At 48.3% G+C, this 23,573-nt stretch overlaps 2 protein-coding genes across 4 annotated transcripts; both read right to left on the reverse strand.

Annotated features, from left to right (window-relative positions):
• Window positions 1-24: 24 nt before the first annotated feature.
• On the reverse strand, window positions 25-8,463 carry rbm5 (RNA binding motif protein 5). 3 transcript variants are annotated; one of them, XM_086168561.1, is made up of 25 exons: window positions 8,329-8,463; window positions 8,063-8,107; window positions 6,281-6,458; window positions 6,045-6,203; window positions 5,896-5,965; window positions 5,411-5,484; window positions 4,616-4,699; window positions 4,283-4,343; window positions 3,873-3,938; window positions 3,596-3,756; window positions 3,415-3,512; window positions 3,248-3,335; window positions 3,091-3,159; window positions 2,631-2,694; window positions 2,433-2,533; window positions 2,225-2,357; window positions 1,952-2,043; window positions 1,696-1,866; window positions 1,451-1,591; window positions 1,287-1,370; window positions 1,014-1,196; window positions 856-930; window positions 680-780; window positions 469-598; window positions 25-390 (listed from the first exon to the last, which is right to left on the reverse strand). In XM_086168561.1, the coding sequence occupies exons 2-25, from the start codon at window positions 8,077-8,079 to the stop codon at window positions 265-267; spliced, it is 2,526 nt and encodes an 841-aa protein (XP_086024687.1). In that variant the 5' UTR covers window positions 8,080-8,107; window positions 8,329-8,463; the 3' UTR covers window positions 25-264. The 3 variants fall into 3 exon arrangements, with proteins under 3 accessions (XP_086024687.1, XP_086024688.1, XP_086024689.1); XM_086168562.1 differs by having other exon boundaries at window positions 1,287-1,367; window positions 8,329-8,454; XM_086168563.1 differs by lacking the exon at window positions 3,091-3,159 and having other exon boundaries at window positions 8,329-8,454.
• Window positions 8,464-10,633: 2,170 nt separating this feature from the next.
• brk1 (BRICK1 subunit of SCAR/WAVE actin nucleating complex) lies at window positions 10,634-12,424 on the reverse strand. The gene is made up of 3 exons (XM_086168739.1): window positions 12,109-12,424; window positions 11,149-11,231; window positions 10,634-11,069 (listed from the first exon to the last, which is right to left on the reverse strand). Exons 1-3 carry the CDS (start codon window positions 12,224-12,226, stop codon window positions 11,043-11,045), a joined length of 228 nt encoding a protein of 75 aa, XP_086024865.1. The 5' UTR covers window positions 12,227-12,424; the 3' UTR covers window positions 10,634-11,042.
• Window positions 12,425-23,573: the final 11,149 nt, after the last annotated feature.

Below are 23,573 nucleotides of genomic sequence, written 5' to 3' on the forward strand. Positions count from 1 at the left end.
CACAATGAACGCGGTGACAAGGAGTTAATCTCCTGTGGCCTTTATTTTCTGTACAAACACATGAGACCTTTGTAGAAACTGTACAAACCGTGACATGCCGGAGGGAAAAGAAAAAACCAAAAGCACACAAAATAGAAAGTCTGTAAAACAGAAGAACGTTCACTGTGCATATGTACAAATTATAAATTAACTCTCCTCCCAGGGCTTCGGCCGAGAACGTCGCCGCCTCGCGGTTCGGCCGCCGAGTCCTCCGTCCTGCGAGCGTCACTCCAGCTCCGTGAAGCGGGCGAACATGGCTTTACGGACGGCGTCTTTGTAGGTGTCGGAGGCGGAGAGGGTGTAGCTGGAGCCCTTGGTGCCGAGGCCGGCTCCCTTGGCTCTCAGCTGGGCCTGGTGGGGTCACAAAGAGGACTTTAGTGGCGGTGCCGAGGGCCGGGCCGGGAGGCGGCGGCGGGCCGGTAGCCGTACCTCGATGGGCGCCGTGATGCCCTGCTGGTTGCGGCCGAGGCCTTTGCCCTCCTTCCAGCCCATGGCCTGCAGCATCTTGTTGCCGATGTTGTCGCTGTTGAGGCCGTCTTTGTTGGGCTGCTCGTAGTTTCTGGACAGAACCGAGGGACACGGTCAAACACGGGCTCAAACCTCCGGCCCGAGGAGGCCTGCGGGGGTCCGGTCTGCTTACACGGCCTGCGCCGGCTGGTTGTACTTCTTCTTCTTGGGCGCCGGGGGTTCGGGGATGCCATACTTCTCCCTCCTCTCGGCCGCCCGGTCTCTGTACTTCATCTAGTCACAAGAAGGAAACCCGTTAAAGGCGGTCCTGCCGGGGACGGGGTCGACGCGACGGACGGGGAGAAGAACCTCGGTCTCTCTTCTCTCCAGCTCCTCCAGCTCCGCTTCCGTCAGCTTGGATCTGCGGAGAACCTCCAGGTTTTTCTGGGAGACGGTGAGAAGAAGCGTCCGTGAGGAACCCATCGAGGTGGTCGTGGCGGCCGGCGGCCTCGCGCTCAAAGCGTTACCTTGTGAAGGTCGGAGAGCTGCTGATGCCGAACCAAACCCTCCTTGTTGGGAAACTGCCTCCGACAGAGGAGGCAGGCCAGCTTCTTCCAGTCCGTCATCTTGTCCAGGCTGAGGTCGCCGTCAGGCTCCGCCCCCGCCTCCTCGGGGTCGCTGTCTCCGCTGTACGCCGCCACCAGGCCGCACTGACAGCCGGGCGAACACAGGCGCGTGTTTGAGAGGCACATTTAATTTACCGCGATGGAGGAAAGCGTGAGGACGGAGGCGCGTCTCACCTTGGAGGTGCTGGCCGAGCTCGTCGGCACCTCCTCCTCCACCATGTTGACCATCTCCGGGAGTCTGTCCAGGACTCCGGCCTGCTGAGAAATCCGCCGGTCCTGTTAGAACATTCGACTCCCCGTCCACATCTGCGCTTTCCGTCGTTCGCTCGCCGGCCAACCTTTTTCTCAAACAGAGTGAATCCCGCGTCGGCAGCTGCCGCCTCCCTCCGCTCCTCCTGACTGATCGGCTGGAAGCTGCTCTTGAAGTTTTCCTTCTGCTTATTGAGGCTCTTCGCCCATCGTTCCATGTCTTTGGCAATCTGAGAGAAACCAGAGGGGAGACGTCACGTTTACCACTTCAAAGTTCACCGTTTGGCGTGAAGAAGAGAACGAGAGGAATCTGTCCTCTTGTACCAGGACGAACCTGCTGGGCCGTTTTGCTCTTGGGCTTTTCCTTCTTCTCCTTTCCTTCCCGGGGCTCTTTGCTGGCGGCGCCGCCGCTTTGAGACGCGTTCGCATCGGCGGGGACGGGAACGTACGTCTGCTTCTCGCCGTCCCAGTACAGAAACTGCTGCGTCTGGGAGTTGTAGTAGTACTGAGGAGACACGCACAAGGTGTGTGAACATCCCAGAAGATCCAGAGGAGCATTATGACGGGCCCGCCGAGCGTCAGGAGCTTACATGTGTGTTGGGATCGTAGTACAGGCCGGTCTGAGAGTCGTAGTAGTAGCCAGAGGACTCGTCATACTGATAGGTGGACGTGTCGGGAGCGGCTGCAAATCACAAGATGAAACCTGACGGTGAGAACTCGCCGCGCTCACTTTAACCAGCAGTTTATTCAGTTAACTCAAATGCTGCTGGTTATTTGGATATCGGTTCAAAACCTAAGCCCTTTCGAGAAAACCTCTTTCACGCGGAGGCGAGCTCACTCCGGCGGGTACGCCGAGCTCTTACCGGTGTCGCCGGCCGTCGTCTGTCCGGAGGTTGATAAAGTGCTCGCGGCTGTCGCCGTGGCAACGGGCACGGCCACAGCTTCGACGTGTCCCGCCTGGGGTTTGGCCTCCAGCTGCTGGACGAGAGGCAACGCCTGCGGAAAGGAGTCCGTTGAGAGGCTGCCGGACGGAGGCTCGACCTCCAGGTGGAATGGATCCACGGTGGTTACCTGGATGGTGGGCTGGGCGATGATGTGGGGCTGGTAGACCTGCATGCTCTGAGAGATGACCACCCCGCCTGCCGTGGGGACGATCTTCACACCCGGGGCGGCTGGAACGAGAAGAACATCGAGGGGTGACCGCGTGAGGGTGAGAAGGTACTTCCTAACCGGACCGTGGATCTGGATTTCAAACCCGGAGGGTCGTACCTCCGAGGAGGCCGTTCTCCTGGGAGGAGCTGCCCGCGGCCTGATGGAAGAACGCCGGGAAATCCTGTGGAAGCAAGGAAATGAAACACGGGTTAATCTGCAACCATCACTTTCTTGTTTTGAGATATATGCCTTCCTCTGAGGCCAAGCAGTTCACCCTCCGTCCTCCGGACCCATTCCTCGGTGCACCTCCAGCTATCTCTAGCTTTGCAAAGAGCCTTCACTGACTATCTAAGAGTAAAGGTATCTGGAACGCAAGGGACAACTTGACGTGGAAAAGATTATCAGGTTCAAATGGCGTGTGAAGGCACGCAGCTGGAACTCCGGGAACAAATAAGCCCGGAGCTCAGGTGACGGCAACCGTCCGTTCACAGTAGTTTCACAGTAACTCCTGGCCGTCCCTTGTGTTTCCACAGAGACGATAGGATCGAGGAAACAGCCCTTCTCTTCTTCCACTGACCTGCGACACCGGAGGGAAGCCTTCCTGCATGTACCCGAACTCCGACACCCCGTCTGAGCTCTGCTGGGGCTGACAGGGGACAACGACGTCAAGAGCTTGCACTCTTGCCGTCTGAACATCTGAGACCGAGCGAGATGTCGAGAGCTGCTGTGCCTACCTGGCTGGAGGACCACTGGGCGGCGGCGATGGCGGTGCTTGCGACAGAGAAGGCACTGACTCGATTCCCGTCGGGGAGTAAAAGGTCCCTAAGAGGAAGACGAGAGCAGAGTTGTGATCGCGTTCTGTGTTTATTGCAAGTGAAAGGATAATAGAGAATATGCTCACTTTCTAGCACTCTTGGCATAATCCACGCCGATGGTTTTCCCATCCAGTTTGAGGGGAGGCTGCAGTCCTTGGAGGATGGTTAACAGCTGAGACGCCTCCTGTCATTGAGTCAAAGATACACCACGTCAATCGTCCGGTGGAAAGCGGAGGCTGAGGTTCTGTGAGTGGTCCAGGTGTTTACCAGGGGAGAGGACAGCTGCACAAAGGCAAAGCCTCTGTTCTGGCCCGTCTGCTTGTCCTTGATGAGGCGAATGTTGTTGGACAGGAGGTTAGCATACGGCGCCAGGGCTGTCATTATGGCTTCCACCGTGGTCAGAGGAGCAATATTCCTCAGGATGATTGCTGTGTCAAGACAGAAATAAATAAATTTAAAAAAAAAAAAGGTTCCCCTGAAAACCCAATTTCCACGGGCCGATGACAAAGCACGGCCGTGGTGTCTTTACAGAGTATATACGTACTGTCACCACAGAATTCTCCGCTGGCTTGGGTTTCTGTGACTCCAGCATTGCTGCTGGTCTCACTTTCTGCAGGGAGAATCAAAGAAGCAACAGCTGAATTAACAGCACCTTCCAAACAGTCTGCCCCACTAGATTTATAGCTACAAGAATCTAAACCCCTTCCAAGGTCTTATCAGGGTTCACAGCATCGCCCTGACTACTTGGTTATTATTTGTGTTTTGTCCCCGCTTTCGATATTCTAGGAGGGGAGATACTCGTGTCCGTCTGCCGAGTCACCGTCTACAAACGTGACAACGCTCTTCGGTAGTTTACTGCTCATTAGCGCCGACTGACTTTGCACTGCATCTCAGCACTGTTGCCACAAGCTTCTGGGATGTCGGAGTCAGTGGCCTCTGGATTTAACTACTTACCGGCTTTGGCTGCTCCACACCTGAAGCACTTCAGCCTCCTCCGGAAATTGTACAGGCCACACTGCAAGTAACCGTTCACATCGTTTTTATTATACACCTAAAGAAAAGCCCTGAACAGTGTTGCCTCAGAGAACACGTGGTCAGCATTGGTCGGACTACACCATACTCACCGGAGATACCGACCAACAATTACTACAACTTAGCTGAACCTTGGAAAAAAAAAAAAAAAAAAAACTGCAAAAGTAGAGGTGTGCGGTTTGTGGTGTGTGTGTGTGTGTCAGGCGCACGCATGCAGGGGTGTTCACATATTCAATCAAAATGTCATCAACTTACAGTATTGCAGAGCCAGTCTTCGTACTTGTTTCTGGGGTGACTGTAGTGCATGTCCACGCTTTTTCCTTGGATGATCAGACGTTTCTGAAAGAGGAAGACACGTATCCCTCAAGTGTTCGTGGCAAGCGGTCTATAGAGCAAGCAGTTTGGAAGGGGAGAGAAGGGGGAGAGGGACCCCCCCAACACATAGCCTTTGAGTTAAGGACAAGCGGGTGATGTATGTGAGCGTGATGTGGAGAGGGTTCTTTAGGTGTTTGGGACCCGAGTGCCCAGGCTGAGCTGGAGCAGAGTGTACAATGTGACCCTAACCAACAATTCTGGCTGCTTTCTGTAAAACCAGAGATGAGCCTCCCACAAAAAGAAAAAGGAAAAAAGAAAAAGGAAATTAAAAAAAAAAAAAAAATGCTGAGACAATGACAGATAAAAAGAAATGGTAACTGAAAAAGCTCTTATCTAGCAAGGTGGACTTAAAGGTACTCCTGAGCTGCACTTGATTGACTAGGAAATCTCACCGGTGATGCCACCAGGAGCAAGCTAGTGATGGTGTGTTCAATGCATAAACATTGAGGAGTGGACCTTAAAATTCCAGAGAAATGTAAACTCAGTTAAAAGGACTGAGTCAAAGTAACTTATGAGTACAGTCTTCCACTAATATTCAGATTCGAGTCTTTATGCTCTGTGGCACATGGTCGGCTGGTCTGAGGGCATTTCTGGACATTTGGCATTATGGTTGCCTTTTGGATTGTTTTCCAAGATCCCCAAGATTAAAACTAGACTTGGCGATTGTGAAGCAACCTGATTGGTCTCCATCCATCGGGTAGCATCTTGCAAGTGATAAAAGTCCACGAAGGCGAAACCACGGCTTATACCTAGAGACAGCATTCAAATATAGACGGGAGGCGTGTTAGTTAAGAGTCCATGGGCATAGAATTTAAAACTGTTCCACAAACTGCTTCACGACCCAGACCCCGTTTGCTTAACAACGGGGCGCTCCTTAGGAGATTTACCATAGCAAACATCCCGTCCGAAAACTACCGTTTAAGCCCACACTCCCAGAGCGAGGTGTGCGCCTGCCAATTTACGTCTATCACACTTATTGGCTTACTTACCTCGCACGGATTCGTGAACTGAAAAGAGACTTTGGGATAAACATTTGTTTCAGGTAATTCGATTCAAATCTGTCCATGTCGCTATGGAACAAATGGGTCTGATTGGAAGCAGGTTGGCCCTATGGTCAAAGACTGGGGAGAGGTCCAGGTCCGCCGCGCTCCGGTTCTCACCTGTCTTCTTTTTCATCAGCCTGACATCCACCGGCTGCGGCCCCTCCAGCTGGTCGATGGCAAAACAAATCTGAAGAGCGGACGGACAGAACGTCAACAATGTGACCCAGAGCGGCCGGCGAGGGCCTCGGCCGGGAGGCGGGACCTACATCTTCCTCTGTGACATGAGGAGAAAGACCCCAGAGCATGATGGTTTTGCTTTTCTTCTCCTCCCCGGGTTCCCTTCTGTAATCTTGATCAGGGTAGTCTCCGTCCGACTGATAACCGTCTTCCGATCGATCGCTGTTACGCCTTTTCCGCTCTCTTTGCTGGGATCAAAAATAAAAGGTGATTTCATCACGATGCCGCCGGCCAACTGAATGTAATCATTTCGGGACCGTACTACCTCCGGACTGTCTCTGGATCCTCGCCGCTCTCCTTCGTAGCGATCGCCGCGTCTCTCGTCGCCCCAGCGACGGGGCGTGTGATCGCGCTCTTGATCCCGCTCGCGTCTGTCACGCCATTCCGACTCGTCCCGTGACTGGTCAGAGCCGTAGCGGCCGCTACGCTCAGTTCGACTGATCCTGTTAAACACAAATATATATAAATACATTAATACATTAAAAATGTGAGGTAATGATGCACCACCAGAACCAAGCAAGATGCCAAGTTTTTAAGAGACTGAAAAACAGCCACATTGAGAAATGCCGTTCAACAGTTATGTATCGTTATCTTTACAGACACTCCTGTTTGCTAGCGGGCTATCAGAAGGGACAGATGAGTTTGCATTAAAAGCAGCCGCCGATGGGATTGAGGGGGAACAAAGTGAAAAGGACTGAGACACGAGGCTTCAAATTGTTGGCTAATTTGGTCTCTTTTTATTTTATATGTTGATATCAAACAGAAACCTACAAATTAAACTCAATATTACAACCCCGGTGTGCACGGGATGTACTGTGGTGACCCATCCGGAGATTTAACAGTGATGCAACTCAACTGTGCCGCTTAGATGTAACCGTTTTTCCCACCACCTTATTTCTATCGACCCGCTAACATATAAGTGAGATTCAGCCGGGAAACAATTGAAAATAGTATCAATAAATGATTAAATGGTGGATTAATTAAATACAGCTAACAAGGCACTGCAACTCATTTTCAAATTTAAAGATGTTAATATTGTTGCATTATCCTACACTAACATGATGCTACCCTGTTGACTTTACAAGTGTTAGTAAAGTATTGCAATATTCACAACTTAGGATAAGATAAACTTCATTGATCCCCATAGGGGAAATTCTTCGGTCACAGCAGCATTTATACTTTTATTTAAGATATAGAACATAGTTGTTTTAAATATCATTGAGATATTTGAAGTTTCCAAGACATAAATCATTTCCCCACCACATGAATTCATTCACTCACAATCATGGATGAGTGAGATTCAACTGAAGACTAACTAAATTAAATAATGAATGATAAAATATTATAAAAATACCTAATACAGCTGGCACGATTGTCAATTTCACATTTGAGGATGATTCACATCCCCTGATCCTTGTTTGTCCCAGCCTGCACACAACCCACCTATTTTTAATTATTTTATACAATGCCAGTTATATCATGCAGTTCTAGTTGTATATTTTTCACCTTTGCTGTTCCTTCATGTTTCCCATTGTTATCCATGTCATTGTTTGCTGTCTATTTACTTCTATTTTCCACCTTATTATTCAATTTAATTCCTTTTTTGGCATTACAGCTGTTACACTGCTGCGACAAAGGAATTTCTCTAATGAGGGTCAATAAAACTTACCTTAGCTTGCATAATTCTGCATTATCCTCCACTACATTGTCTGTTTAAACAAGTTTAATCACTTTGCAGGCAGTAGTTTATATTGAAATATTAAAGAGCGAACCAAGAAACATGCCGGAGCTGGATGGAGGACCTTTGACCGAGCTGAACACAGAGAAAGTTCTGGAGGGCTGAGGTGACCACCGGAGGACGTTAAAACCCGGTGTAAAGTGTTTAAATAACACGAAAGCTCACCGTGAGTGGGAAAACCCTAGAGAATAAATCTACTCGGGTTAAACGGAAACTAGCGGTTGAGGTTTAAAAACAAATCCCACTTGAGCTTGGCTAATGGGGGCGGACATTAGCTAGCATGGCGAACGGCGCTGAATGGTAACTCACCTCTTATCTGCGCCCATGTCGCTGCTCTTCTACCGCACACACGTCCTGAAAACACAGGATAATACAGCAGAAAACGTTGTCACAAGAAGAGAGACGATTTATTTGGGCATCTGAGCGGAGAAAACGTGTATCGGATCGACTGGCAAGTGACCGACGACCATTTGGCGAGGGAAAAAAAAACGGCTGCTGCTAACCGGACCGGTAGCCATTTCTAACACCGATAAATATAAATAAGTAAATGTTTGAATCCACCTTAGATTACTCACCGGTGCTGTTTACAAACTATACTTATGAACACAGTTTTCGAAACAACGTCAGCGAATTAAAAAAGTCTCAACGTTCACATCACATTCAAGGTCTCCCCCGTTTGACTACGACGCCTTCTTCTTCCCACAATGCAACGCGCTCGGCCGGTGCATGACGGGGAAATCACCTCACTGGCGCCCCCATTTTGGTCTGACAGGCGAAAAGCAGCCCCTTTACAAACGCGATTTCATATTCTATGGTGAGATTATAATTGTTTAAAACACAAAACGAGGGATATGAGGCATTTTAATGGATTCTGTTGTAAATTTGCAACCAGTTGTTGTTTCCTTGTCGGGCTTGTTAGCCTGTGTCAAGCTAATAGCGTCGCCTGAAAGTCTAAACTCGGGGCAAAGGGGATACGTAAACAGTGTCCGCCATTTTGATGGCTTCGGTTTATTTTGTGCACGGAGGGACTGGAAAGCTTTCGCCGACACATTGATATTTCCCAATTAATCCGATAATCCCCGGGTTTTAAAGCCTGCTATCAAATAAACATGACATGTTGTGCAAATGAACATGTGATGGCAGATGAATGATCTTCCAGAAGCGTGTGTGGACGCAAAAAGCAGCCACGTAACAGTGCGTGGGTTGTGTTGCAGCTGCATCCCGGGTTACTAACTAACCAGGACTAACTAACCAGGTTATACGTCTATCTAAAAAAGGGAACTCGTCAACAGTTGGGATCACCAGGGGAGGCTCTTGTCAAATCATTTATAACAGCATTGACAATTAAATACATTCATGAACCTGGTTCTGCAGGTGGTTTAGGTGTGTTTGTGTGGCCAGGTATTTGTAATTAATATTTCATTTCATAACAGCTGCATGTGCAATTATTTTTCATTTTCATACTCTTGGGCACTCCTTATCTTCCACTTGGTACTTAAGACACTTCATAGTCTTCACTTGTTACTTAAGACACTTTATAGTCTTCACTTGTTACTTAAGACACTTTATAGTTCATTTGTATTTCTTATCCCCCCATTTTTTTTTACTGTTTATACAATTTTCTATTATTATTTATTATTGTAATCCCTTTTGGATAAATAAAGTTGTTCTTATTCTTATTGATCTCCTGCTCTACCCTGTTTCATAACAGATTGTGTGTCCTGAAATCCACTGGGTGAAACTTCAGTCTCAGAGGTTTATATAAAAGCACGATAGTTGTGTTTTGTAAGACTCCATCATGCTCAGCAGCGACACTACAATTTATCAACAGAGCACCTCCCATTATCATATTTTCCTTCAAGTTACAAGTACAGACATAAAATCAGTATTCACCGAATCGATCAAAGATCAAGTACCAGACTGGAACAGTGTGAGCTCACAGGAAGGCCTCCATCTGCTCCACCCGTTGGGCAGCAGTGACTGGATGCAGGTGTGTGTGGGACAGTCAACCGCTCCACGGGATATACAGGTGTTTTCATTTCCACATCACAGAGTGCCGCCGTTAGTTGTGACGGTGAACAGCCTCGTCGCTTGAGCCCACGAAGGCGAAGCTGTGATGACACGAAACGGCCTGTGAAGGGTGTTTGGGGGGGAAGTATGTGCTTCTTCACCACAGAACACAGAGGTTGAGCACGCTGTCATGTCCCTGGGGAAACCACACAATATACTGCCATATGTTAGGAAAAATAAAAAGCATTTTCCTCCTCAAGTAGTATGAGGGAGTCAATTTTACTTTTTGGACATGCTCTGGGAAGTGATGGCTGCTTTCCCCACGCCTCACATCCTGCAGCGGTTTTCATAGTTGACTGTTAATTTCTATGGTCCCACTCGTTTCATCTGTGATGTTCACCATCCTGTCAACGCAGCATTTTCCTTATTTCTTTCTATGCAGCAATAGTGGTAGTGAAAGCAAAAATCCGCCCTGTACCCTGGGACTAAGAAACGCCATACTTTGACGCCATTCCATAAGTGACGTCGAACCGTTTCATGCAAACCGACTTCTGTCATCGGACCGATTAAACGTTGCCGTCACAAAGGAGAACATCCCAAAACAAAGTCAATGTGAAGGCAGGAGTCCTGAGTGTCTTCTCATTGTCATGTGTTTAATCACAATTGTTTGAGCTGCTGAGATTCCAAGACAACTTGAAATGCAAAACTTAAACATTTTTGTTAAACATGCACGCTTTCCTGTGCTGACCTTAAACTCACTTCAAGGCATTTGTTTGGCTGTACGTTTCTCTTTAGCGAGAAACTGTATTTAGTGCCGCGCTCTTCCAGTAAAAGGCTGGCATTCATCAACTCTCGTAGAAAACATGGTCATTGTTTTGTTTTGTTTTTATTATTTAAAGTTTTTAAAGTTGACACATCACCGTATAAGCAGGCCCTTAAGAAAGACGACACGCTCACTTGTTCAACTTGGCACACAAGACTTTCCCTCTCGGTCGAACCTCCTCAGTGGCCGTTCGTGGTAAATCAACCGTCTGAAAAAGAAACCTTAATAAAAAAAAACAATGCGGATGGAGCGCGCTTCTTCGCCTCCCGGAAAACCAATGCGGCATGAGACAAAAACACCAAAACCAAAAAGTCATTGAATATAAAATGGTCCACATGGTTCCCAAAGCGGGGCTGGAATCGATCACACATGATCCAAACATCAGGGAGGAGAGGAGGAGATGGGGATGGGGACGGGGCTGCAGCTGGAGCGGCCTGCCGCCGGCCGGGGTCGCCTTTAGGTCAGAGTCTCGCCTTTTGTCACCTGGAAGGAGACAGAAATGTGCCTGAGAGCCTCCGAGTCCGGGCCGCCTCGGGAACCTGCACCGCGGAGGTCTACTCACTCTGGCCTCGATGTACTCGATCCTCCTCTCCAGCGCGGTCAGCTTCTCGTTCAGAGTCGCCAAACGGGACCGGCACGACATGTCTGAGCGTATGGAAGAGAGAGATTTTGTATGAAAGAGAAAGATGCGCCATTCACTCGGAGATCCACGGTCTCCCGTGGAGCTCCAGTCCGGCATCTCCACGACGGACAGTTCCGGCTACGGGCGTCAGCATTAGCCGCGTCACATTGACTTTTCTTGATCTGGGGTTAAACTGACGGCTGTCAAACCGGTGCTCGCACACCGATGCGTGCGATGCACAATGAATAACAAGCGGGTCGACAAGTACAATAACAAAACCCCGTCGTTTTTCTAATTTTATTATAAATACGCAATGAGGCGACCGCAAGCTAACGCTAATGCAAGCTAGCGCTAATGTAAGCTACGCCTGCATCTTCAGGACGGACAGTTCCGGCGACAGGCGTTAGCAAGCTGTCAAACCGGTGCTCACACACGAATTCGTGCGATGCACAACGAATAAAAAGCGGGTCGACAAGTACAATAACAAAAACAATAACGTTTTTACAATTTTATGATAAATACGCAATGACGCGACCGCAAGCTAACGCTAATGCAAGCTAGCGCTAATGTAAGCTACGCCTGCATCTTCAGGACGGACAGTTCCGGCGACAGGCGTTAGCATTAGCATTTGCTGCGCCCCTCGCTCCGGATCGACTTTTCCTGATTTCGGGATAAATCGCCAACTGTCAAACCGGTTCTCGCGTACCATTTCACGCGGTTGACGGCGGTTAACATAACAATTACAATAGCAAGTCGTCTTTTTAAATTTTATTATGAAAACGCAACGACGCGACTGCAAGCTAGTGCTAACGCGAGCTAATGCTAACTGGGAGTGTCCGTGGAGAACATCCGCACCGGCCAGAACCCCCTCTCTCCCCGCCGAGCCGAGCCGCCGCTTACCGAACGAGTTGAGGAAGTCGGCGATTTTCTTAATACTGCTGGTAATGACTTCGATGTATTCCCGGTTGGCCCAGTCCTGGTGGATCTCCCGCTGCACCGGGTCTTCCTGGCCGGCCATGTCGGTCGAGTCGCAGTGTGAATTGTGGAGCTGCGAACCAGCGCCGCGTCCGACCAGGAGGCGAGGGGACCCGGGGAACCGGGGAGGGGGGCTGCGTCCGCCGAAAACACGACCAAAACACACCGAAAACACGATAAATACACGGAAAATACGCCGAAAACACGAGAAATATGAGGAATGTACACTGAAAACACGCCAACTGCACCGAAAACTCGCTAAAAACACATCGAAAAGAGTAACCGAGCACACCGTTAATCCACCGGCTGCGGTCAGACGAGATGGTTAATGTTAAACAATTTTATTTATTTGAATCCGTTTTGAAAATAAAAACATTCTAGAAATTATATTATTTAAGAGGATGATGGATTAAATTTGTTGTTCGGAAGCAGACGGAATATTTACTGTATTTATTTTGATAACATGACATGAGTTGTTGCCTAGCAACGCCCCCCCCCCACACACACACACATCCCAGCCTTGCATTGACTGGAGACATAAAGTAATGTTTCACACACACACACACACACACACACACACACACACACACACACAGATACTAACTAATAAAATAAAAGAAGGTATCCTTGTAAATTGGGTTGTCACTGTGAATTTCCACTCTGAAAGTATTCACAGAGTTTAAAAGGACACCTGGAAGCTCACAAGGAGAAAGAAATCTTACGGCTTTTATAAACGTTACAATTTCTGTCCGATCGAAAATAAATGTACACGCGCCGTGCTGCTCACAGTGGGAAAAGAGTGAAACGTGGAAAACAGTGCAAAAACAAAACCCTGCAATGGACCCCCAACCCATGTTTGCACACACCATGAACTTATTTACGAGAGACGAGGCCCAAAACTGATTTAACACGTTTTGTTTACTGTTTTTCAGCCTCCGAAATGTAGATTCTATGCAGACCTGAGCGGCACACTTTCTGTCAGAAATCACCGTTCCTGACCCCGAGCCTCAAAAAAAGTCCAAATCTATAGTTTGTTTTGTGATGATGTTGCGTTGTTAAATTTATAAATAATACACGCAATCAGAGATTGAATAAGTTGCATTTGATAGAATTATGTATTTTACCTTAGTTTATGTATAATTTGGTAAGGAATGAATTGAAGTCGTCTGCGGAGCCTCCTGGGAGCTAGAAGAAGGGTTTCTTTTAAAATAGCCAAAGTGTCCCGGGGGCCCAATCACTCTACGGTCAAAATAAACCAATACGTGATTGACACGGCTTCTATCCGACGCTGCTGGCGGTAACCCACGCTTGACCTGATCGGTCTCGCGTCGGTTACGTTGGCGAGCCGGAACTGACATGTTATCGAATGCAGCAAAACACGTACGGAGCCCATGTTTGCATTTGACCAGATGGGGTTTTTGTCCGTGTTGTTCATCTGTTTCCATGCATACAAAGAGCTGATGAAGTCCGGGGGTATTTACCCGCCTCTGAAGGATCTCTGTGCAGCAGGGGGCGCTGTGGCTCCGGACGGCCTCCTTTGGATCCCAGCTGGCGAGGGGGCAACAACAGAAACGCAAAAATACAGAATACTGTCTTCATTGGCTTTACATGGGGTCCACTTGTCGGCACGCAGCTCAGCGTCCGAGCAGACGTGCAAAAGAGCGGCGGCTGCATAAAATAAATGAACAATATGTACATGCATGGTGTATTATGTCTGACATTTACACATATAGTGCAATGAACATATCATACAGATAAATATGTACATCAACTGCCGTGGACAGAAACTGTGGACATCATTGACACATAGAAATGTGTGATTGCAGGGATTAATGGAGGGAAGGGAAGGATCAGGTGAAGAACGCTGCCTTCAAATTAAAAATGGTATTATTATTATTAGTATTATGATGATGATTAAATAGTACAAAATGTAGAGGTAGTAGTACATCATTTTTCAAGGATACTAGAGTTTTATTGCCGCTCCACTCTAATGAGAACAGAATAAATGAGTTTCTTGAGGCTGGTGGACGGCCGTCAGCAGGAAGACAAGATGAAAATAAAAATGTATTTGATGAAGTATGATACTGTATGTACAACGTATGCAAAAATAGTCCCGAGGCAGGATGTACATGCAAAATAAACAGGACTCCGGCGTCTCTGAAGCCGTTATGGCCGCATCGCCACCGACATAATTAGCCGTCGTATCCGTCTGCGAGATGTTTTCCTCCATTCCCTCTGCTGCTGATGTCCTCCTCTCATCCAGTTCAAACCTGCAGCGTCTGCAAGCAGCAGGTAATTATATCTGTTGGCTCAAATCCTGATATCTAATTCCGCAAACTCCCCGCGGCCTCCGAATCATCTGCTGCCGCTCCTCGTGTTTTAACGCGAGAGTTATTCTTTCAGGACCCGGCCCGGAAAGGAGGACGCCATCTTCAGAATCACGCCTCAGAATCACTTAACGTGTGAACGTGACATTTGAAAAGAAATGAACGAGCTGCTCCAAAAATAATCAGACAAGGCGCGAACATTTGAAGCACAATATTTTCAACTTTCTCTGCAGGTGCCCTCCTGGAACAGAAGCAATTATCAGGCTGAGAAGCAGAGCTGGTTGTGATATTTCACCTTGTTAGGAACACTCAGCCCCATTAATGTTCTTCAGAGCTGTTGTTTGGCAGGACTGAATAAAATGGCTCCTCTTTAACCCGCGGGAGCCTGACGAACTCCAAACGAACTCCCAACGAACTCCCAACGAACCCCAGATGAATCACTGATGGAACCAGAAAAAGGAATCACTGTTGGACCACCAACAGAACCACAACCAACCACTGATGCAACCACTGACAGAACCACAAATGTACAACGGACGAACCACTGGTGGAACAATAGTATAACCACTAATGAATCACTGACAGAATCACAAATTAATTACTGACGGAATCATGCATGAATCACTGATGAATCATGGACAGAATCACAAATGAACCACTGGTGGAACCACGAATGACTCAATGATGGAACCATGAATGAATCACTGTAAGAATCACAAATGAATCACTGATAGAACCATGAATGAATCCCCGATGGAACAACAAATGAACCACTAGTCAATCACTGACAGAATCACAAATGAATCAATGCTGGAACCATGGATGAATAACTGATGGAACCACAAATGAATCACTGATGACTCACAGGTGGAACAATGTGATAACTACAATTGAATCACTGACAGAACCTCAAATGAATCTCTGTAAAGTTCACAAATGAATCAGTGATAGAACGATGAATGAATAACTGATGGAACCAAAAATGAATCACTGATGAATCACTGACAGAATCACAAATGAATCAATGATGGAACCATGACTGAATCACTGACAGAACCACAAATGAATCACTGTAAGAATCACAAATGAATCACTGAAAGAACTATGAATGAATCACTGAAGGAACCACAAATGAATCACTGACAGAATCACAAATTAATCACTGATGGAACTACAAATAAATCACAAAATAATCACTGGTGGAACACTATGATCACTACAAAAGAATCACTGACAGAACTACTATTGAATCTCTGACAGAACCTCAAATTAATTTCGGTAAGAATGACAAATGAATCAGTGATAGAACCATGAATGAATAACTGATGGAACCAAAAATGAATCACTGATGAATCACTGATGAAACCATATAATAACCACCAATGAATCACTGTAAGAATCACAAATGAATCACTGTTAGAACCATGAATGAATGACTGATGGAACCACAAATAAATCGCTGACAGAATCACAAATGAATCACTGATGGAACCAGTAATGAATCACGGATGAATCACTGGTGGAACAATATGATCACTACTAATGAATCACTGACAGAACCTCAATTGAATCTCTGACAGAATCCCAAATGAATCACTGATGGAACCAGAAATGAATCACTGATGAATCAGTGGTGGAACAATATGATCACCACTATTGAATCACTGACAGAACCTCAAATTAATCTCTGTAAGAATCACAAATGAATCGGTGATAGAACCATGAATGAATAACTGATGGAACCAAAAATGAATCACATATGAATCACTGACAGAATTACAAATGAATCTCTGATGGAACCACGAATGAATCACTGATGAATCATTGGTGGAACAATATGATCACTACTAATGAATCACTGACAGAACCTCAAATGAATCACTGACGGAAGCACAACTGAATCTCTGACAGAATCCCAAATGACTCACTGACAGAACCTCAACTGAATCGCTGACAGAATCCCAAATGAATCACTGATGGAAGCACAAACGAGCCGCTCTACAGCGATGCGGCGCCACCTCGTGCAGTTTTCAAGAGCCGACAATTAGGACAGCAGAAGGTGCTGCTTCTGCACCCCGGCGGCCAAATCCCGGTTCTGTGCGAAATAATTGGCGCGGGGATCCCAGCTCATTAGTCCCGGGGCGGCCGGATGTCACGGAGCGGCGGCGCCGGCGCCGGCCGTCACGGCGGAGAAGGGGCGTTTGGCGAGTAAGTGCCGCCAAGCTGTCTGGAGAAGCGTTTTCTAAAGTGCAGCTGATGAAGTGTCGGCGCTTGTTTTTCCTCCTTCGTTCCTTTTAATCACTTCCTCCGGAACGACGACTCTGGCCCGTCCCGAGCCGGTCGCCATGGAAACGGCGATTTTCACCGGATTTTAAACGAGACCACCTCAGAAGGTCCGCTTCAGGCTCCAGGTCTTCCCTCCACTGAAGATCCAACACTGTTTCCACTGTGCGACGGAGAAGCTGGACGGCCGGGTGATGATTGACAGGTGGATGATTGACGGGTGGATGATTGACAGGTGGATGATTGACAGCTGACTCCGTCCGTGAAGACGGAGTGAAGATCCAGCAAATAATATCATAACAATCTGCAAACATCTCCTTGTGTGTCGTCAACACCAGAAACCGTTTTACAACCTGACGGAAAATTGATTTAAAAACGTGACTAAAATGTTCGGTCCACTGATTTACGGGTAGGTGGACTTTTTTTTTTGTTTTATTTATTATTCATCTTTTTCATCAGCCGTGTTCCAGCCGCTGTTTGGAAAAAAAAAAAAATTTTTGGTAGGTATTTGTGGACTGATGGATTAAAAGTTTAAAACATGTTTGTGTAAATATCTTATAATATAACGTGGACGAGTGCGGCCTGTTCAGGACTGCCTCAGAAAATCAGAATATTGTGATAAAGTTCTTTATCTTCTGTAATGCAATTAAAAAAACATAAATTACTTTTTCATGATATTCTAATATTTTGAGATATTATTTTTGAGTTTTCTCAAGAAGTAAGCCATAATCAGCAATATTAAAATAATAAAAGGATTGCAATATTTTAGTTGATTTTTTTAATGAATCCAGAATATATGACCTTTGAGTTTTTTTAATTACATTAAAAAGCATAAGTTACTTTTTCATGATATTCTAATATTTTGATAGGATTTTTGAGTTTTCTTAAGATGTAATCAGCAATATTAAAATAATAAAAGGCGTGCAATATTTCAGTTGATTTGTAATGAATCCAGAATGTAAAACATGTTTTTTTAATTGCATTACAGAAGATAAAGAACTTTATCACAATAATCTAATTTTCTGAGACAGTCCTTTAAATGAACACACACATTTACAGGACTGTCTCAGAAAATTACAAAAACAAAAATGTCATGCATTCTGGATTAATATTATTATTTTAATATTGCTGATTGTAGCTCACATCTTAAGAAAACTGGAAAATCCTTTCTCAAAATATTAGAATATCTTAAAAAAGTCATTTTTGTTTTTTTTAATTGCATTACAGTAGATAAATATTGTAATTTTCTGAGACATAGTCACTTTTAGCCGCTGCGACTTATATTCAGGAAATAACCATCGTTCCCGACACGTGGCTCAAATTTTGGTGATTTCTGAAAAAGAGTGACGTTTAGTGAATCCAAGAAGACGACAAACGTGTTCTTGTGGAATCATCAAGAAACACGGAGGTCGATTTTCGCGGCGTTTTCAGGCCCCGAGCGTCGCTGAAGAAGGAGCATCTATGGGTTCCTGGACAAATTGGACCTTTGCGGCTTGTTTACCAGCCGGGTTCTCGGCGGGGGGACGGAGTCTCGGGAGCCTTCATTTGTAAAGAGTCTCCTCTTCGCTCCTTTTCCTAATTGGCTCCGGGCTGCCGAGACGAGCCGCCGTAATTAGCGGGGAACCGAACGCCGCCGTTAGAGCTGCGAGTAATGAGCTGCGTCTCCTTCAGAGTGGAACCTCTGAGGAAAGAAGTTTTTGTTTACTCGTGGCTGGATTCCAGAGCTTTGAAGGGGAGGAGCTAAAAGGTTCTCGTACCCTTGACGTCACTGGCGGTTTTTACGAGACGGCAAAATCCGCCGGGGTAAAACTTGTCGATCGAGCGATTCGATCGATTGACCCGCGGTCCGCTGCTTTTGGGCTTCCTCCCAGATTGGCTGCCGTGTCCTTCAAAGCTCTGCAAGTGCAGCCCATCCCAGATGCGCTAGCTCGATGTTTGACCCCTCTGGACTCGCTCTGTTCGGGACACATCGGACGATTCTTTCTGTGATTCTTGCCCGGATTAGCTTGTGATTGCGGTTGAGTCCCTTGTGAGCCATTTCCAGAGTTCCCGTCTGAAGGATGACCTCGAGTCTTCCCTCCGATGTAGCTCCCTTGGCCTCGGGGTCAGCCACGACTCGTGGTACATTTCAGATCGGCGGCGCAAAGCACTCGGCACAGTGGACCGACGGTGCCTGACTCGGACCCAAACCAGCAACGGCATCTCAGCTCAGTTTCTCTGGAGGTTCTTCTTTAGCTTAAGGTTAAGCTAGCTGAGTTAGATACTTTATGGATCCCGGCCAGGGAGCGCTGCCTTGCTCAAGAGCAACTCCGCGAGCCTCCCCGGCCACCGGTCCGCACAGGAGTCCAAGCGGGTCTCAAACCAGCGTCCCTCCAAGTCCCAAAGGGTCGAGGCTTGAAAGAAGTCCCGGTTGTAGGTCAGTGATGGGCGAGTCCTTCCAAACGCACCTCCTGCTGTCGCCTTGCTGATGTTGGGGGTTCGGTCTTAGTCACCGTGTTTATTCACGTGTAAAAGTGAAAGTCCATTTTGGGAAACGCTGGCAGTCTTCAGCCCCCCTTCAGGTGAGGCAGCAGGAATGATTGATGGTCAGGAAGGAGATGGAGACACAAGTGGAAGATAATGGAGGAGGAAGAGAGAAAGTCTAGTTTCCACTCGCGGCTGAGTGATGGGCGAGGAGCTGGCGGCGCGACGCCGAGCGCTGGCGACCCGCGGGTAGTCGTCTGGACAAGGTTTAATTACACCGAGCATCAAAAACAGGTGGCAGAACCACAGGTGGTCCCAATCACTCTTCTTCTGCGGGAGGAAAGTTGGTGTGAGTCCCGACTGGCTGGATCCACCATCTGCTGGATGTTGTGCGATGCTGGCGGCCGTCCAGCGCCGGAGGTCACAGCCGCGAGGTCGGACGCCGGCCTCCGTCAGGTATGGAGAACTTTTTCTCCCCTCGCTGTCCAAAAGAGTCGGCGCGAATCTTTCGGGGAACCGCTTCCTGAAAACATCCGAGAAGGATCTGGAGTTCATCGTCTCCGCCCCGGGTGCCAGGCGGGGATCGTTTCCCTTCAGCTTCTCCGCACGAGGCTTCCCGTCCGACCCGAGACAGATCAACCCACGAACCGGGTCCACAACCAAAGCGTACCCGCCGGAGCCTCACGTCGAGTGATCTGATGGGTTTCTTTTGTTCCACGTGATCCAAACTTAAGCTGTACAAGTCCGTATCCTCGGGAGTCCCCAGAAGTTGTACCTTTGTTACCGCTAACGACACAACAACTCCATTCAGCCTAGCGTCCGCTCACCAGCTCTCTCATTAGCGTAAAAAGCCATCTCTATTTAGATCAGCCTGCAACCCCAACGCTTGGATACCACAACTCCCCACAGTCCATTAGGACCGCAGAAGCCATCAAGACATCAAGTCCAGCTGCCACAATAAGATCTGACAAGGAGTGTCCCACGAGGCTCTTCTCAGTCGTCCCGCTCCATCCTATCTGTACTCGCGTCCCTTCGACGGTGCGTAACGGTAACCTCGTGTCTTCTCCAGAGTCCCAGGGGGCGCGACTGGATCTGCAGCCTTTATTCCACCATGTCAGCTGGAACCATCCAACTGTTAGCGCTACCGTTATCCTCGCTGCGCAATCAGCTGTGCCTTCTGTGCCCTCCTTCGCAGAAGCCTGCCGGCGTCCGGCCACATCTGAGTTCTGCACATCAGGAGTAAGGTCCAGAGCTGCTCCGCACCTGAAATGTCACGAGACAACTCCGTCATCCAGGTCATGGTGACTTGTTCTTGTCCCAACTGGACTTTCCGGCCCTCATCCCAGAGGCTTCGTCACTCCTCATGACCCCCGGGGAGTTTCTGACTTGACCCGCCAGGGTCTTGGGCGGGTCAAGGTTCTGGTGGCTCGTTGTGGGAATGGCAGAGTTGCACCTGAGCCTCAGGCCACGCCAGCCGACAGGTTTCACTTCTGAGACGTTCGGCTTGACCTTTTTGGTTTCTACCTTTTTGGACATACAAGTCCAGTCACCACACAAGGAGATTGAGCTTCAGGACAGCTTCCATTAGGAGAACTGAGAAGAACCAGGGGTACAGGGTCCATCAGACATGACCAACAAGGGCTGTGTGTGTGTGTGTGTGTGTTTGTGTGTGTGTGTGTGTGTGTGTGTGTGTTGAGAGGAAACAGTATTTGAGGACAGAGTGTGCATGAGGATGGGGAGTGTGTGAAACACTCCAGCCTCACACATATGCCACATCCTCTCTCTCTCTCTGTCTCTCACACACAGACACACACACAGACACACACACACAGACACACACACACACACACACACACACACACACACACACACACACACACACACACACACACACACAATGTCCTCTAATACACACTCTGTCCTCTCATACCCACTCTTTCCTCACACACACTCTGTCCTCAAAAACACACACTCTGCCCCCTCAGACACACTGTCCTCTCATACAGACTTTGTCCTCACACACACACACCCTGTGCTCACACACATACTCTGTCCTCAAAAACACACACTCTGTCCTCTTATACACACTCTTTCCTCACACACATACACAAACTGTCCTCACACACACTCTGTCTTCTCAGATGCACTCTTTCCTTTCTCTCTCTCTCTCTCACACACACACACACACACACACACACTGTCCTCACTCACACACTCTGTCCTTTCATACACTCTTACCTCTCACACACTCTTTCTTCACACACACACTCTGTCCTCACACACACTCTCTGTCCTCTCATACACACTTTTTCCTCACACACACACACACACTGTCCTAGCACACACCCTGTCTTCTGATACGCACTCTGTCCTCACTCACACGTACACACACACACACACACACACACACACACACACACACACACACACCCTGTCCCAGCTGTAGCCTCGGTAGCTCGTAGCTCCGCCTCCCAGTTTGACCCGGTGACCTTTGCTGACCTTTGCGAGTGGCGCCTGCAGCACGCCGCGGGGGAAAGGTGCCAGAGGCGTCGGTCCGCCGCTCGCACGGAAACACGAGCACGCGCACGAGCACGAGCACGCGCACGCGCACGAGCACGAGCACGAGCACGAGCACGAGCACGAGCAGGAGCGTCAGGTGGGTTGGCGTGGAAGGACGGCGAGCCTCTCTGCTGCTCTGCTGCTCCGCGGCAAACAAACGTTCTGGGAAGCCTGGGAGCTCCTTGAAGGTCAGCGACGTCACCGGGGCCGGAGACGCCGATCGATGTCTGAGCAAAGATCAGCCGCAAACACGGCGCCGGACGACCAGCAGCTGCTCTCAAAGGTTCGGGCCCCCGGGACCCCGAGGCGTTTAGTCATTCTGAAACACACTCCTCACACACACCGCAGAACCACACCAGCAGCATAAACCCTTCGGAGAACCCTGGGGAACCCTGGAGAACTCAGGAGAACTCTGAAGAACCCAGGAGAACTCAGGAGAACCCTGGGGAACCCTGGAGAACTCAGGAGAACTCAGGAAAACTCAGGAGAACCCTGGAGAACTCAGGAGAACTCAGAAGAACCCTGAAGAACTCAGGAGAACTCAGGAGAACCCTGGGGAACCCTGGAGAACTCAAGAGAACTCAGGAGAACTCAGGAGAACCCTGGGGAACTCAGGAGAACCCTGGAGAACTCAGGAGAACCCTGGAGAACTCAGGAGAACTCAGGAGAACCCTGAGGAACCCTGGAGAACTCAAGAGAACTCAGGAGAACTCAGGAGAACCCTGGAGAACTCAGGAGAACCCTGGAGAACTCAGCTGCCCAACAGGTGAAAGTTGGACATTTGAATAAACCTCATTAGTACAAAATGGAAGTAGGAACATTCTCACACACTCACACACACACTCACACACACACACACATGCACACACACATACACACACACATATATATATTTTGTCACACACACACACAAACCAACTGCCCTCACACTGACTCACACAGGATGCACAGTGTGTGTGTGTGTGTGTGTGTGTGTGTGTGTGTGTGAGAGGGCAGAGTGTGTTTTTGAGGGCGGAGGGTGTGTCTAAGAATAAAGTGCTTAAGATGTAGTGAAAGTGTGTGTGTGTGTGTGTGAGGACTGAGTGTGCATGAGTGTGTGTGTGTGTGTGTGTGTGTGTGTGTGTGTGTGTGTGTGTGTGTTTACCTCATAAGAAACCACAAACAAACTCCTCTCCTTCGGCTCGGGTCGTTCCGTCCGGCTGCTTTATTAGGTTTTCCGACGCGGTGTGTGTGTGTGTGTGTGTGTGTGTGTGTGTGTGTGTGTGTGTGAGGACTGAGTGTGCGTGAGTGTGAGGTAGGGTTGTGGACTATGTGTTTCTGTTTGTGTGTGATGACAGAGTGTGTTCATGTGTGTGGTTGTGTGTGATTGAGAGTTTGTCTGTCTGTCTGGAGATGGAGCGTGTGTGTGTGTGTGTGTGTGTGTGTGTGTGTGTATGTGTGTGTGTGTGTGTGTGTGTGTGTGTGTGTGTGTCTGCATGTTGTCAGCTGGACTCTGTCCAGGTGTTCCAGTGTGTGTGCAGGTGTGTGTGTGTGTGTGTAGTATACCTATCTGCTCCCATTGTGTTGTATATGTGTGTGTGTGTGTGTGTGATCGTCGGTCCTCGGTCTGGTTGCGAGTGTAAATGTCACATCTGCATGGCGTGCGTCTCCCTGCGTCCCCTCAGGAGCTCCTCGCCGCCGCAGGAGGAGGAGCTTCTCGAGTCGGACCTGCAGACGCAGCGTCTCAGGAGGTCCAGGGTTCAAACCAGCAGATGAGCA

This window comes from Fistularia commersonii, chromosome 21 (genome assembly GCF_037954325.1).
Source record: "Fistularia commersonii isolate RoL2024-O1a breed Wild chromosome 21, RoL_Fcom_v1.0, whole genome shotgun sequence".
Taxonomy (NCBI): domain Eukaryota; kingdom Metazoa; phylum Chordata; class Actinopteri; order Syngnathiformes; family Fistulariidae; genus Fistularia; species Fistularia commersonii.

Bases quoted from the DNA above. Each gene is read 5' to 3' on its own strand.
- rbm5 (XM_086168561.1), bottom strand. The intron at 5,966-6,044 runs GTAGGTCCCGCC...TCCGCTCTTCAG, and splicing joins CTCATGTCACAGAGGAAGAT to ATTTGTTTTGCCATCGACCA. The intron at 931-1,013 runs GTAACGCTTTGA...ACCGTCTCCCAG, and splicing joins AGCTCTCCGACCTTCACAAG to AAAAACCTGGAGGTTCTCCG.
- brk1 (XM_086168739.1), bottom strand. From the start codon at position 12,226: ATGGCCGGCCAGGAAGACCCGGTGCAGCGGGAGATCCACCAGGACTGG. The intron at 11,232-12,108 runs GTAAGCGGCGGC...CCATACGCTCAG, and splicing joins CGACTTCCTCAACTCGTTCG to ACATGTCGTGCCGGTCCCGT. The intron at 11,070-11,148 runs GTGAGTAGACCT...GTCTCCTTCCAG, and splicing joins TCGAGTACATCGAGGCCAGA to GTGACAAAAGGCGAGACTCT.